The sequence below is a fragment of the Acomys russatus genome, chromosome 2 (assembly GCF_903995435.1).
Source record: "Acomys russatus chromosome 2, mAcoRus1.1, whole genome shotgun sequence".
NCBI lineage: Eukaryota > Metazoa > Chordata > Mammalia > Rodentia > Muridae > Acomys > Acomys russatus.
Window position 1 is genome coordinate 82,991,587 of NC_067138.1, and position 16,253 is coordinate 83,007,839.

Here is a 16,253-nt window from a genome sequence, read left to right on the forward strand (position 1 = left end):
TAAAGATGTGTCCACACATCAACCAAGGCTCTCATTGCTTTTAGCTGTCATTCCCCCCCAAAAAAAACTTAGTTGAAATCCATGTCCCATTCTGTCCATATGCCCAGGAGGCTAAATAAAGCACAGTAAATAATATAGCAATGCACCACAAACCATAAATTCATGACCTCAGATACAAAGAGGACCATAGGTCTACACACAGCTTGACTCTTGAACTAGCATTTCCATTTTCACAACACCATTTTCTCATACAGACTCAGAGATTGCACATCTACACCTTCTTAGGAAAAGACATCCATATCACTTACTGATAGAGAAAATACAATCCAACAAAGTTCTCCTCCTCATCTTTTGAGCAAACTCCAAGCCTACCTGTCCACGCATGCAAACCAATAACCTTTTCTTTTGGTTCAGAAGACGTCTGGGACTGTACTCATGGTGGCATTTGTACACCAATGGGCTTTCTTTCCCTTCCTCTCACTTTCTTAAGACATGCACTAAATACTGTACTGCTGCTGTCAGTATTTATATCTCAAATTTCTTCTTTCTGTTGGAACCTATAAGCTTCCAACATTGCCTTTCAATGACACGTGAATCCACTATTGAAAAAGCAAAGCAAACAGAAATCCTAACCAAAGCAATTACAAAAAAGAAAAGCCTCTATATAACCCACTGTCCCATTTGTGATGGCTTGAATGGGAATGCCCTCCATAGGCACAGATTTTAATATTTGACTCTTGACCCAATAGGCTCAGAAGGTTGGCTTGGCTGTAGTAGTCTCTGGAAGTTTAAAGCCTACCACCATTTCTAGTGTGTTTTCTTTCTTTACGACTCAAAGTGTGAGCTCTCAGATGATGTGCTGGCTGATATGCCTTTACTCTATTAGGACAGCATGGAAACTGCCTTTGAAACTGTGGGCCTAAACAAGTACTGTTTTTTTTACAAGCTAAACAAACAAACCAACCAACAAACAAAAACCCAAAACTAATCAAACTCCTCTAAAACCATAGTCCACTCACAGCAATCTCTCCCATCTCTTACTGCCCAAATTCCCTAGAAGGAAAGTTTGCAGATTCTCTTCTCTATTTCCTGCCCCTGCTAGTATTCCTGTCTCAGCACTGTGCTGCCTCAGTATTGCACACCCTCAATACTGTGCTGCCTTAGCACTACACTGTACCACCACCGCACTCATCAGTACTACACTATATCAGCTCTGCCTGGGATTTCAGGCATCACATACCTAAATGGTGTTAAATTGAAAGAAGAATCTTTTGTCCTTTTAAAACTCCTATTAGTATGTAGGTACGACCTTCAATGAATAATTTTATGCTCCTTTTTTCAGTAATTAGCAACATTTTTGATTTTCCTACTTTATGCCTTACTATACATACTTATCATCATAGCCGAATTTATTATTGATGCACAACTATTAAATTATAGAATTTTAACCAACTTTGTCCCAGGATTTCTCTTCATGTTCTTTTTTTACTCACAGAGATTCTATTCTCACTCAGAGCTTAGAATATTAGATATTAGCATTATGTAAATGATGTATACATAATCATCTTCACCCCAAACTCTCTTCTGAATATCCAGGATTCATCAAGCTTCATCTCTATGTGCCTAAGTACTTAGCTATCACCATGGTTACCATGAAACAAATACTAAGTTCTTACTGCTCTTAGGCTGCGTCATAACCATTATAACCCCAGCAGGAGACCAGGCCATCATACTGCTGGTCTGTTTTCACTTCCTTCTTCCCCCCATTCCCAGTTTATCTCCAAGTGCTGTTAACTTCTGAACTCTATCTCCAGAGGACTCCCTTCTCGGCTACTCTACTGCCACCCATCTGGCCTCATTCCATTTTTTTTTTTTTTCATGCCTGGACAATAGTCCCGTAGCTTTCCCTCTCCACCAACTATCGTTTTCTCGTCTAGTCTCTGAAATTTTCATTTCACAATACAAAAGTGATTGTGCCACTTCACCCTTGATGATTTTTCAATGGAGCCATATTTCTCTTAGAATAAAGACCAAGAAATTTCAAGGCATGTCAGAATCTTTCTTGAATCCCTTTCCCTACACTGACCTATACTTTAATTTGCTTTCAGTGTCTTGAATTGAGTTGGGGACATTTGGCCATCACATTCTTGATCATTGTTTCCCAATTGCTTAAAATCTCATTAAGTTAATACTCTTTCCTTAAATATTACTTCACTTATTACTTCCCAAGAGAATACTTTTCTAACTTCTGGAAGGACTGTAACATAGACTAAATGGACTATTTTGGGTCTATTATTTTCCTATACTCTTTAAGGTATGTCTTGATATTTTAATGAACATTATTAAAGTAGATGTACATGTAATCTCTTCAAAATTTACCTAATGATGCCACTTTATCCCTGAATCATTTTTCTGAAAAGTGGAAGTGGTTTGGATAGGTGGCTCTTGGGCATTTATATCTCTTCTAAATTAAGTAGTCAAAATGTCTGGTGTTCTTTACGGGAGTTCACAATTTCCCTTCTGATCAAGCTCTTTCTCCTTCCACTAGAAAAACCATGATACGATCATGTAGTTTATACAGGAAACATAATCCTTACTGTGAAAGTATTGTTTTAATCAGTTTACTAGTGACCCTTGTTCTAATCTCACATGACAAAAAAGTGAGGTCACTCAGATGGGCACAAGGAACCAATGGGGAGCTGATATAAGTTCTATAGATTCATGTTGACAAAATCATACTGAGTACATTTATTTGAAATGGAAAACATTTTTGATAAAACTAAGTTCTATATTCCGCTTTGCTTGTTTTTCTAAGACTTGGACTAAGGGACCTTTATCAATATAAACTTCAACTATGATTCTAACAGAATAGTGTTGAAGCTATTTTTATAAAACAGTTGCTTTTTCTCTTAGCTTATTTTTTAACCTGGCTACCACACAAATAATTGAGACTTTTTTATACTACAAGGCTTCACAACACAATCTTGAGCCATTTAAGCCTGTTCTTAACCCTTGATGCTATTTTGTGTTACTCCCAGCAAACATTTCAGTGATACTGGCACTTCGTAGCCTGACTTGGCTCCAGCTCCTTTCTCCTGAGCTTCCTTGGACCGCTACTCATGGCTTAATCCTTGCTGAATTTCTGATTTTCCTCTTCTAACTTGTACCCTGGCTGGCAGGAAGTACAGTCCTATTCTCTCCCCTGGCTGTAAGCTGCTTTATTGACATATCAGGGTAACAATTGGAGAGCAGAGTTTATACAACATTTAGATAGGAAATTATTAGAACAAAAATTGTAATCAGGCATGGGCAGGGGTACATAAATTAGCATTTAAACTACACAATAACCTTATACCTGTGGAATAGTTTTAAAAATATTCTGAATTAATGTATCTAGAAAGTGTATGGCTACTTATAGACTATGATTTTTCCAGCATATTAAATTTAACTAGATAAGTTAAGTCCAAACTTCAGAACTTATACTATTTTAAACAAGGTTTTAGTAATTTCATTTACTATGCTATCATAAAGGGGCCAAGCTCCATATAATCATGTGAGAAGGCAAGTTCTGATCTCTGTTACATAGTCCTACTTCAAATGCAGCCAGCCTTTTAGCATTAGTAATCTGTCTTGGCATTTTGAAACTTGTTTTTTAACTGGAGGTCAAAATATTTTTCAAAGATCAAGGATGAATGCCAATCCTCACATAATTTTTTCCTATTATGCTTTGTGTGTATTGCTTAAATCAAATTACTCTATCATAGAAAACCAACAGTAGATAGAATGAACTTTCCAATTTCTGTCTTCAAATTAAGACGTTGAATCTTTTTTAGCTGTGTGAGGTACAGGGATTTATTTATCCTTGGCTTTATTCCCTTCATTGATGAAGCAGTGAGGTGACAAACAGGAAGGCTTCCCTTACGTGTCCTATAACTATGGCAACCTACACAGTGCAGTGATTACAGCATCTTCAGCATGCATCCTCAGCATGCGCCTTGGGGCCAGGAACAAGCGCTGGAACTCTCTTGGCTCTAATATCTGTCTAAGCAGAACTGTTTAATTGTTACTGCTTAATTTTGTTATCTTATTTCATGTATATGAGTATTTTGCCTATATGTATGTGTACAAAATGTGGGCTATGCCCATATAGAAGACACTTTTTTTTTCCACTTCTGTTTTGAAATTAAGCCATTCTAAAACCAAATTGTGCCTAGTACTTGGCAGTAGCTTTAGCTCTAAGCACAATCAGTAGTGTGCTTTCTGTTTTAATCAATCAGAGTAAAATGTTGCTCCATAAAGATCACAGGTGTGCTCTTTGTCATTAAGGCTCACCATGGAAGAACGGTGGATCACAGTATTTTCTGATTGGCATTCAGTCCCCACAACTGTTACAAAGTAAGACTGAAACATCATAGAATCCTTGACAACAGAGTCTGATGCATCATAGAGGCTGTTTCCAAAATAATTCAGTCATTTGATTGTCTCCATAAGACAATAGAAGAACCAATTACCAAAAGAAGCTGTGCCTTCAGTAAATGTGTAAGAATCTGTCACTGTATAGATGGCTCTAGGGTAAGAGTATTTCTTGGTCTTACAGAAGATCTGAGTTCAATTCCAAGTACCCAAATCACTTGTAACTCCATCTCTAGGCTAACCTACAACCTCTTCTGGTTTATGCAGGCACAGCATGCCCTACCATATACACATACTTAAACAAAGTGAATATTTTAAGTAAATAAGAAACCATTTAATTAGCACAAGGTAAAGAGTGAGACTAAAATTAAGACCTCACAATTATCCTGGATAGAATGGGAAAAACATGGCATCTACTAGTAAGCAAATACCCTCCAATTGGCAAACTGTTTTGCTAGACAACAGACACTGGCATTCAGCACTGTTCTAGATAGTTAAGGAGTTGGCTTCCACAAGTCAGATATGATTTCTATTTCTTTTCTGCATTTCTTTCACAGAATACTGGACAAAACACTACAAGTTTTCCACTTTCAAAACTTGCCAAGTACTGTAAATGGCATACGGTAAAATGAGACCTTACTGAAATTGCTACTTATGCAATGTATAAAAATAGAGATAACAGACATAATGGGCATGATTCAGCTATTATTCCTATAAGAAGCCCTGGAAATTGTTATTAATATAAACATATTAGTATAAATTCATTATAAATTTTTAATGATGGATGTTTTTTATTCCCTATGCGTCTGATGTTCTTTCCACTCAGGCACTTTTGTAGTTTAGTTTTTGTGCTTTTGTTTCTCTAGAAGGAAGAAATACATTTCTGAGAAGCTTTATTTCAGTTCTAGAAAATTTTTTTTCATGACAGTTTATTTTCTTTCCCTACATCATTAGTGGTGTCTCCACTTTGTTACAATGTTTTATCACTTTTTCTTGACTCCAAATTCAAATAGATATGGCCAAAGTACATGAATAAAAAGTAAAGTGGAACAAGCTAAGAAAACAAACAAAACAAAATCTTTAAAACACAGAAAACATTCTGGAACATTTGAACTCATCCAAAAGTTGAAACACGTTACTGAAATTTGCCACCAATGAGTAAAAATTCCGGTTTTCACTAAAGGCTAATATAACTTCACCAAGAAACTGGTTTATTTTCTGTATCAGCTAAGTAAAATCATGAAAACCTTGTCTAAGGAAAGACATGATTTTGCTTAGTGGATTGAATTTATCAACCATGTTTATTGCTGGTTTGTAATCTTTACAACTTTTAGACTTTCTCAAATCTTTCTCAATGTTCAAAATTCCCACTGACTACTATCTGATACTTTCAGCATGCTTTTGCAGATGTCTGTATTGAGCAGACGTTGTTTCTGTTTCCACAGCCCCCTTCTCCTTTGGATCCATGTCAATTGCTTTCTGTATCTTATGATAAATTAGGACATAAGACAAGAACTAGCAATACACTGAGTATACAACATGTATTTACTTGATTCTAACTGAAAGTATAAGCAGACTGGTAGGGTGTAGTGTAAGAGAACAAGAACCAGCTTTTCCCTGGTATTTGCTGTGAGCACTTTGTTTCCTGCGCATATAGCACTCTGAATTTGTTCCTTCGATTTTTGGTTTTCTGACACAAGGTTTTTCTGCATAGTCCTGGCTGTCCTGGAACTAGCTCTGTAGTCCAGGCTGGCCTTGAACTCAGAGATCTTCCTATACCTGATTCCTGAGTGCTAGGATTAAAGGGCTGTGCCACCACCACTCAGTAAAATGTGTTATTCTTAAAGTCTGAAGATAGAAGTCACCTTTTCCAGGATGCCTCTCTGAGCTACTAAACGTGGGTTAGGAGCACAGATTGTCACAGCACATTGTGATAAACATCACTACTCAAGTCTCCCCAGTAACCATGTATGTTACTATGCATGTAACGATACATTCTGATTTTTTTCACTGAACCTTTGCTACATTGCCTGGTATGTCATGGTTGTTTAAAGTGTATCTGTTAGGTCTTCAACCTCCATAGTTTGATGGGTGATAATCATGATAAAAACTGGCCAAACTATATATGTTAAGTATGTACCACTTTTCTCTCTCCTTTCTTTTCCTTTTTTAAAATTTTATTTATTTATTTATTTATTTTTATTTTTTACTTTTTGGTGAGACAGAGGTCCAGGTTAGCACTATGTACACCAGGCGGGCCTCAACCTCACAGAGATCATCCTGCCACTGTCTGTCAAGTGCTGAGACTAAAGCTGTGTGCCACCACATCTAGCTTCTACTCCTTTGTATAATTTCAATAAAGTGATTTCAAAAACATGTTTATCTGCTAATAGCAACAAAACTTCAGAATGAATTAAAAACCAACATATAAATATAATCTTACACTCATATTAAATTTTGCTGTGATAAAAAGTATGCTAGTATTGTATTTTCTCTTTTCATTTTCAGAAACTGAAAAAGAAGATTAGATGAAATGAAGACCTTATCTCAGTGCATTTTGGAAATTCTATTACTTGTGCTGAAACCTGCCATCATTTTTATCAAATAAACGTCAAGTAAAGGTCTGTGGAGGAAGGATTGATTTGGCTGAGTCTAAAGTGTGTCAAAGTTACTACTTAATCCTGAGTCAATTCCACAAATTACACCTCACTTACATTTCTTATTTCATTATTTCACTTTTTAGTACTTTTTTTTTTTTTTTGCATTATTTTTCTTTCAGTTTTCCACAGTATTGGGGATGCTTTTGTAGTTTTGTCTCATTGAGACAGGGATTTGCTATTAATCCAAGCTGTCTGCAGATTCCCAATCTTTCTGCCTCCACCTTCCCTGTGCTAGGATTACAGGTATGTCACAACTCCTGGTTGTTTAAATGTGCCATCCCACGTAGTTACTTGGCCATCATCTCCTTCCTCGGGCGTCCTCTATATACGAAGCCATTCTGTCTTCATGGACTCTTCTTATCTCATCCTTTGTGTTTTATCTTTTATTTCATATTTTTATCTCATTGCTTCAGTGTTCTCTCATTCCCTATAAAACCACTGTTGTTCTGGCTACTCCCAGATTTGTGCCTTTCGTCCCAGTTAACTTTTCTGAAACCACATTTCAAACTGGATAGTCCACACAAAGATTTTCTTTAAAACACATAAAAGCTGCTGAGTTACCCAGTGATTTCTTTTTGGTATTTCACATCTTGGTGAATAGTAACTATTCATCTTGCATCATATTTTCTCTTGACATTTCACTACTTTGACGAATAGTAACACTGAGCCTTTTGTTACCTACGTGCAACTCTGAGCCATGTGTAATACTGTTCCTTTCTCTGACCTCTTTAAAGCAGATGCTGACCTCCTCCTGCACTTCTGCTCTAGCAACCCTCACTTCCCTCTGTCTCCTGTTTGGACCACTATTTGTCCTGCTTTGTAGTGGTGTGACTTGGCACATGTCAGAGCCTATGTGATGACTTCTCAACATTGTTCTCTACCACTTTACAGGGCTCTGGTCATCACTGCAGCACAGGAACTGGGTACACATGCCTTTGTGGACAACTTCAAACATTTCCCAACAATTTCATCCTAACATGATCTCGTTAAACAATAAAAATGAAAATGTTGTTTTTCTTCATCCCAAGTAGGTAACAGTTATATCTAATATGCCACAAGATATTCAGTAAATGGCTCCTAAAATGGAAAGATAAAAGTGAGGCATCACAGCATCACAGCATCACACTGGTCCTTCAATTGAGAACTTCAGTGGTTTCACGCTGTCTGAGGAATACAGCTCCACCTGCTGAGCATAACATGATTCTTGCCTACATTTCCGCTGACCCCAACCTCACCCCTGTCTCATCTTGCCCAAGTGCTCTGAGTCCAGCCTCACAGCACCACTTGCTATCTTAACTCAAGTATGAACTACCCCTTAACATATCACTTTCTGGCTGTTAAATTTTGTAAGCTTCCTATTTGCCCGTCAAAATTATGTTCAAAAATGTAGTGGATCCATTTCCTCATAGCATGGCACTTTTGAGGATGACTGTAACATTAGTGCCTGGTTGTTTCATAGCTGATACTCTGTTTCAGGGTCACTGAGACAGGGGCCACATCCTTTCCATTGTAAAGGTCTACTACACCACTGTACATCATATGCGTCAGGGATACTGTCTTTGATCTATTAGTAATAAAACCAGCTATGTGTATATCTTTAGAGGGACTTCTTAACTGACTGGACTTAATTATGTATCTCTGGGCTACTGGCTTTCACATTATGCCCTATGTTGCATTTTCTAATTTTTTTCCTTCATTGTTATTTTGTACTTGAACTTGAACTCTTCCTATATTTTAGCACACAAACAAAATCTCAGTGCCATACATTGCTTTCAATTATTTAACTTCTTATAGCTTCTTTTAATCTTTTTGCACATTTTATACTTTCTAAAGTTATAAAAAGTATTGTCATTTTGCAAGCTGTGAGTCCATTATCAACTGTATTCCGTATACTACAAAAATTTTCATTTCAATAACTTGTCATCTCCATTTCTAAAATAATATGGCTGGGACAGAAAGAAATGCAATGTTGCATGGATGAGACTGGGTTTACACGGATACACAGAGAGAGTGTGATGAAATCTCGTTAGTGTAACTCTGAGCCTATTCAGACAATTCTTCCATGTTATCATCAGCAATCCATTCTTTTATAACCACAGGAACATTGAAATACAGGCTCTATATTTACTTGCCTTTCTTTCTTTAAATGAACTTACTTTATGTTTTCATTTGCAGGAACATCAGGCAGTTGTACAGTAATCATGCCATCCAAGTTCGTCTTCCCAATGAAGGCTGGCTTGGTGCGGAGCACATCTGGTGCAGTCTTGGCTGTCACCCTATGCTGTAATCCTCCAGCACTGTTCCCACGATTGGTTAACACAAATGAATATGACTTCTCAGGCTTCAGGTTAACAATTAACTTCTGGGTAGCTCGGCCATCTACTTCTTCTACCATTTTCCCATCATCATAAAGAATCTACGGAGATACAACCAACCACAAATTGGTTATCATTCTCTAAGCTAATTTTTATTTACTTGCTTTGTCAGCTCAATTCTATTTCTGGGCAATTCTTAATCCCATAAGTATATGTAATTTTGGCAAATGCATCGGTTCTCTTGATAGCCTTACTTTGTAAAGGTAAAATGTTCCCAAGTCTCTTAAAAATGACAACAAAGAAATAATGCAATAACTTTTCAAGATTTACCACATAAGTCACATGATATCTTAAAAGAATGTGTTCTAGCCTTTTTATTGGAGAATTGAGACCATGGGAGAATGGCAAAGTAGAAGGATCCAGAGGGTCCTAGAAACCTACAAGTAGAACAATATGATAGGCAGATTTGGGCCCAGGGGTCATGCTCAAACTAAGGCACCAGCCAAGGACAATACAGGCGGTAAACTTTAAACCCCTTCCCAGATCTAGCCAATGGTCAGAATATTCTCCACAGTTGAGTGGAGAGTGTGATATGCCTTTCTCACGTACTATGGTGCCTCACATTTGACCATGTCCCCTGGAGGGGGAGACCTGGTGGCACTCAGAGGAAGGATAGCAGGTTACCAAGAAGAGACGTGATACCCTATGAGCATATACAGGGGGAGGTAATCCTCCTCAGGAACAGTCATAGGGGAGGGGAATAAGGGGGAAATGGGAGGGAGGGAAGAATGGGGGGACACAAGGATGGGATAAACATTGAGATGTAACAAGAATAAATTAATAACAAAAAATTAAAAAAAAAGAATGTGTTCTAGGCTTTCAATGTAGTATACATATGATTTAATCTAAGTTTTAAATCCTGTTCTAAATATATTCTCATGTACTAAAGGAGTTTTCTATTTATTTCAAAAATACTTCTCACTGTTATTTTGCAAGATCTCAGTGGCGTGAGTTTGAGTTTTAAAGTGGTGTGAATTCAGACCAATAAACACAACCTTAACCTCTTCCAGAATACTGCATTGTAAATTAGCAGAAATCATGACGATTAGCACTGCTGCTTTTTAATGGAAGCAAAAAGTATTAGTTTGCTGTAAAAAGTTCAAGTTCGATGTACTAGGTACTATGAGGGTCATGACAGCTATAGCTCTGAGCATCTGCTTACTCTCTAGAATGAAAAGGTCACACTGTCAAAGCACCAAATGAAACTCTTTCATGAAAGTCTCAAATAAGTCTAGAACATTTGAGCTTAAAGCAATTGTGTTTTATAGTGCAGGAGGGCTAATCCAGGGTCTCACATGTGCTAGGTGAGTGCTTTTCTACAAAACTGTACCTATTGCCCATCTGTCCAAATCAAAGTTTTCTGTATGTGTTACAAATAATGCCCCTTCCAAGCTGTCCCTTCCACTATCCCCAGGATACCCATAGAATACTTACCTTGAAAGGCATAGCAGAGTTGTAATTCTCTGGGATCTCCCAAGACAGCAGCACTGAAGTCTTCATAACTGCCTTGACATGAAAATTTTTTGCAAACACTGCTGGAAAAGGAAAAACTATGTATTTAAACTATTCTTAAAGCACACAACTTGTTCTTTTCCACCATGGATCATAGCACTTAGGATAGATGCTGCCTACATAGAACTAAGAGAGAAATGTGATTTGCCTACCTGTTTAGAGCATTCATTTTAATACCCAGTCTCATAAAGAACTCTCCTTTCTCTCCAATTCAGTCAACTATCCTCTGTTATCTTACCTGAGGACACAGAGTATTTCCAGCCAGACTTGCAGTGACATTCTATAACTGAAGTCTATGGTTTTCAAAACAGATCAAGTCATACATACGTTACCTGCTTGTAGTGTTGAACCTATTAATATGAATGGGCCGATCAGTTATTTATAGCTTCAAAATATTGATTTCCAAAGATCGATATTCCTTTAAAGGAGGAAGGCCATAAGCAGACAAATCCTACCTTGATCCACAGGCAGTGTCCTGAACTGGACACTGGGACTATATGGCCCGGGCCCTTTGCTCGTGTGAGCACGTACTTTTACATCATATGTAGTATCTGACTTTAAGCCAGTGAGTGTCATGGAGGTCTCAGCTGGAACAATAAGGTGCTCCATTGGAAGAAGCGGGACGTTGATATCCCTATACAGGAGGGTATACTTGGTGATAATGCCATTTCTCTCTGCCAGGACAGGTGGCTGCCAAGATAATTGAACGGAGGTTGAAGTGGTGCCTTCTGAGTGGAGGTTTTGAGGGAATCCAGTTGGCATTTCTTCTGGAACAGAAATTTCTTTCACCATTTCCTCCCCAAAGCCCACTTTGTTTCTGGCCGAGAGTCTGAAGACATAGGATGCACCCTTGTGGATGTCTGTGGCTGTAAAGTGATCTTCTTTCTCAGAGAACTCGAGAGTGGTGAGTGGCTCCATGTCTTTCCTGCCAAACTTTAAGCGGTAGCCCTGAAGGGGTCCAAACGTGTCCACAGGGGGGTGCCACTGAATGAGGGCAGTATTCATTTGAGTGTGGTTAATCACGAGCCGGGGTCTCCCTGGAACTAGAGCACACAGAATGAAATGGTAAGAATGACTGCCATTTATGATCACATACCAGTTATTGCCAAGTGAAAAAACAGTCTACTTGTGCTCCCCTTTCACAGTTTATAAACAAAACAATGCTTATTCTGCATACCATGGCCAAACAATTGCCTTTTCCTTTCTTTATTAAAGTAGGCTGACATAGAATTGGGTAATGAATACAACTTTGTGTTTCAATGCTTACTCTTGTCATAGAAAGATGCATCCAAATGATGATTAACAAACTAGATACAACTTATGAGAGAAATAACTACAATGATTAGTTTTTATGCACAATGCACTAATATTGTAAGAATATTTCCCATAGTGCATCATTAGATTTAAATGGTGGTTTTTATTAACACTATTTTCTGTAATAAAAAAGAGGCCTATAGAATAGGAAAACTTGCTATGGTTAGGTACACAGTAAGAGAGAGAGAGAGAGAGAGAGAGCGCTGTAGGACATATCCAGACCCACAGTCCACACACTCAACTATGCATCCATTTGAACTATTGGTAACATCTCTATCTATACACAAGTTACTCTTATGAAGTTCTTCATCTTGTTATTATGAATTATTATATGAAGAGGGACAGATAAAAGATCATTACTAATATGCATCATAATTTTCAGTCATCAGAGTGAAGGACTATTTGTGTTGAGGAGCTGCTCTCCTCCGAGGACACACTTCGAGTTAGATTGGCTATATAAAATGTGCACTGTGATCATTCAGAACCTACTACATCTGGGACTTTTAGTGGAGCAACTATTCTGGAAAGTGATAGACAGCACAGGCTAGAGTTGTTCTGGGAGTTGTCTAATAATGGGGAAAAGGAACAGGGCTGGGGAACCACAAGCAAGACTAGGCAAAATCAATAGAAAGAAACAGGAAAGAACAGGATGAAGGGAAATCTTATACTGCTGGGTGACAGATGAAAAGGAGCATCATAGGGATGCTGACATCAACTGTGGGAAAAGCGCAGACAGATGAGGAGGCAGTAGGCAGCCCAGAATCTTGCAAGATACCTGGTTAACATATTCATTTTACATGTCAGAAAGTTGAAGCTTAAGTGTGTACACAGTCTGCTCAAGGGTAGGCTCCTTAACCCTCGCTGTAATAGCTTTCATTTACACCAGATTCAGAGTATGTGTATGTAAGTCAGTTTACTTCTAATATACGGAAATGACATATGTACGCATGTGCTGACCTAGGACTCTAGCCACTGTGACTTCAGTGCTTCTCAGGGAAATGCCCTCTAAGATGTTTGCTTTCAGAATGAAGAAAACTTTAATTAAAAATAAAATACTTTATACAAGACATTGGCAGGATCATGCACTTCATGTATATAGAGAGTTTACATGATTTCTTCATTAAAATATGAGTCTTTTCTAAGAAAAAAAAAACCTCAGTATAATTGATGCCTCAAGCAGGGAATATATCCTTTAACAAACAAAATACTTGAAGCCAGGTGTCATGGCACATGACTGTAATCACAGCACTCAGGAAGGCAGAGGCAGGCAGATCTCTGTGAGTTCGAGGCCAGCCTGGTCTACAAAATGAGTCCATGACAGCCAAGTCTACACAGCAAAACCATGTCTAGAAAAAAAAATAATAAAAGAAAACTCCATAAAACTATGATGTGGGAATGTAATTCTTAGCCTCACATGCTCTAGGAACAATCAATTAAATTAACCTTTTCTAAATTCTGGTTTCAAGAAATTACACAATCATCTATTCTGTCCCTCTTGTTTCAATAATAAACATGAAAATCAGCAAAAGTTAAATACTTTTACATTTTTTGATAAAAGCACAGATAGCAGTTTATGATTTTATTATTATCCAGATTGCTAAGGCTCAAATCAGCAAAAATACAGTAGACGAGCAAATTATAAACAATAAGGCTAACTTTATGAAAACATATAATTGTTTTTCAGTAGGAGTCAAAGAGAAGGTAGGAATATGTAGACTTTTTCAATGTTGTTACATTCTATATTATTCTGGTATATAAGGCTCTTAGGCTGGAGACCATGGTGCGGAATAATGTACTTTAAGTCCCAGAATCACTTCTGACCTACTCTCTTCTAGCACTGTTCTCCAAGCATCTCAGCTTTGCCCCAACAGTTATTTGCTTTCCATGCAGAAATGCTATTAATTATAAGAACTCTGAGACAGCTACTGAAACACTACAAAACACCATGTGAAGGACTCACTAAAAAATGAATGTTGAAGTCTTAAGGAGAGGCATTCACACTGCACTCTATTACAGGTTGGCCACACAAAGGGAAGCCTAAAAACTCCACAGTGCATAAGAAAAACAGCACGTGGAGTTTACAAAAGTTGGGATAATGCCTTTGAAGGCTTGCTGTATTCCATTAAAATATTTTCCAAGAGTTCATACAAATGGCAATAGAACCACTTCATTTGGGACACCAAGAAGCTTTGTAAATAGGAAACATTTATACTTTGTTTGCATTGTACAAAAGCTTGTATCCAGACATATAGGGATCAGAGCAGGAAAGCAAAAGTTCATAGGAGAATTGTGTTTGTAAACTTATGCCTATCTTTTGAAAAAGATAAGGAGTTGGAATAGCTGGTACCATATAGAGATTCTGGATCAAGGTTCATGGTGACAGCTGGGATCATATTTAAAGGTCAGGCCAATAATAGAATGAGTGTTTTACTTTATACAGCACTGATGTTTAAGAGCTTGCCCAGTATTAGAAAAGTCTTACATACTCTGAGGAAGGCTGAGCAGCATCTTAGCAAATAGCAGACACAGTGGCCAAGCTGCATAGTAAACAATCAAACACTGTTGGGACAGAGATGACATGTCAGTTTCCCCTCTTGCACTTTCATGACATGTCAGTGCCTCCTTTTGGATCTTTATGACATATTAGTGCCTCATAACAGACCATTGTGACATGTTAGTGGCTCCTCTTGCATTTTCAGTTCTTTTTCCTTAATATATTTCTCACTTTCTAAAATCTCTTAAGATAGAGTAAATAGTTAATGCATGTAATTGGCTCAAAAATTCTTTGCACAATCAATCTCTGGAGGACAACTGAGGCCTACAGGTTCAATGTCCCAACCTCAGCCTCCATTTAACTAAGCACAAATAACAGTAAGCAAAGCTGATTTCCCCTTTGCTTGCTACTCCCAAATTCCCCAATCGCTGCCATTTGATCACCTTTAAACACAGCTGCTCAGCAGAGTAGTGAAATTGATGGAACAATATAGAGAAATTTTCTAAGTAATAAATGTTTACATTTTTATCTGTGTGAGAGAATATGTACACAAATATAGCGGCTCACAGAGTCCAGAAGATGGAGGAGGAGGCTGTGTATCTGGAGTTACATGTGGCTGTGAGCCACCTGATATGGGTACTGGGGGCTGAACTGAGGTCCTCTGAAAGAGCAATACATGCTCTTAACACGAAGCTATTTCTCCAGCCCCCCAAATAATGAAAGGTTTGGTTGTCTTAAATCTCAAGGTCTTAGGCAGTACAGTAGTTATAATACAGAAAAATGAGAATATTAAAAAAGAAACTACACACATCATAACTATTTCAGTTTTACACAGATTGCTTTAGAGGGGAAGTACTTCTCTTTGAAGAATTGATTGCTTATTGATTCTAGAAATGATGTACAGTAAACAAATATAAAGTCAAGATTCTTGCTGTTAATATAAAATATCAATAGGATTCCAAAATTTTCCACAGAAGCTATAACTATATACCTTTTTTAACTGTTATTAGGAGTTCATCACAGACTCAGAAACTCAAGAGAAATTTTTGTGATGATTTTCAAAGTGAAATAGTATGTTCACTAACTGCACAGAAGTAAACGGTGGCCAAGGCATACGGTTTGTTTTTACTGGGAGGCAAGTAAGCAGCAAAGGAACATTATATGGCCCCTATAAATACAATGAGTATGACTCAAACATCTACACCATGAGCATTTTCATTTCATTATTCATGCCTCTCACAGTTAAGAAAGACTAGAAATTGTGAAAGGAAAACATCAAAATAATTGGACAACAGGAACAGGACCCAAAGCTCTAAAAATATTGTACGGTAATGAAAAGTGATATAGTTAAAAAATAAAAAAGCATTCTTTTTGTGAGGATTTTGGTTGTTGCTCTATATACTGCTTTTATGTTCTTGTCCCTAGGTCTCATCTCATGCACAGTAGAAATCTGACAATTCACATAAGTCATTAGCAATATGTAAG

General features: G+C 37.6%; 1 protein-coding gene across 31 annotated transcripts in view; it reads right to left on the minus strand.

The window, feature by feature from the left end:
• Ptprd (protein tyrosine phosphatase receptor type D) overlaps positions 1-16,253 on the minus strand; it is an 822,247-nt gene that overhangs the window by 136,733 nt on the left and 669,261 nt on the right. For 14 of the 31 annotated variants that reach the window (XM_051163675.1, XM_051163581.1, XM_051163573.1 and 11 more), the window contains 3 exons: positions 11,416-12,003; positions 10,883-10,983; positions 9,230-9,489 (listed from right to left, as the gene is read on the minus strand). In XM_051163675.1, the coding sequence (XP_051019632.1) occupies positions 9,230-9,489; positions 10,883-10,983; positions 11,416-12,003 (949 nt within the window). The remainder of the gene's footprint in view (positions 1-9,229; positions 9,490-10,882; positions 10,984-11,415; positions 12,004-16,253) is intronic. The other 17 variants (XM_051163548.1, XM_051163537.1, XM_051163526.1 and 14 more) reach the window with 3 other exon arrangements.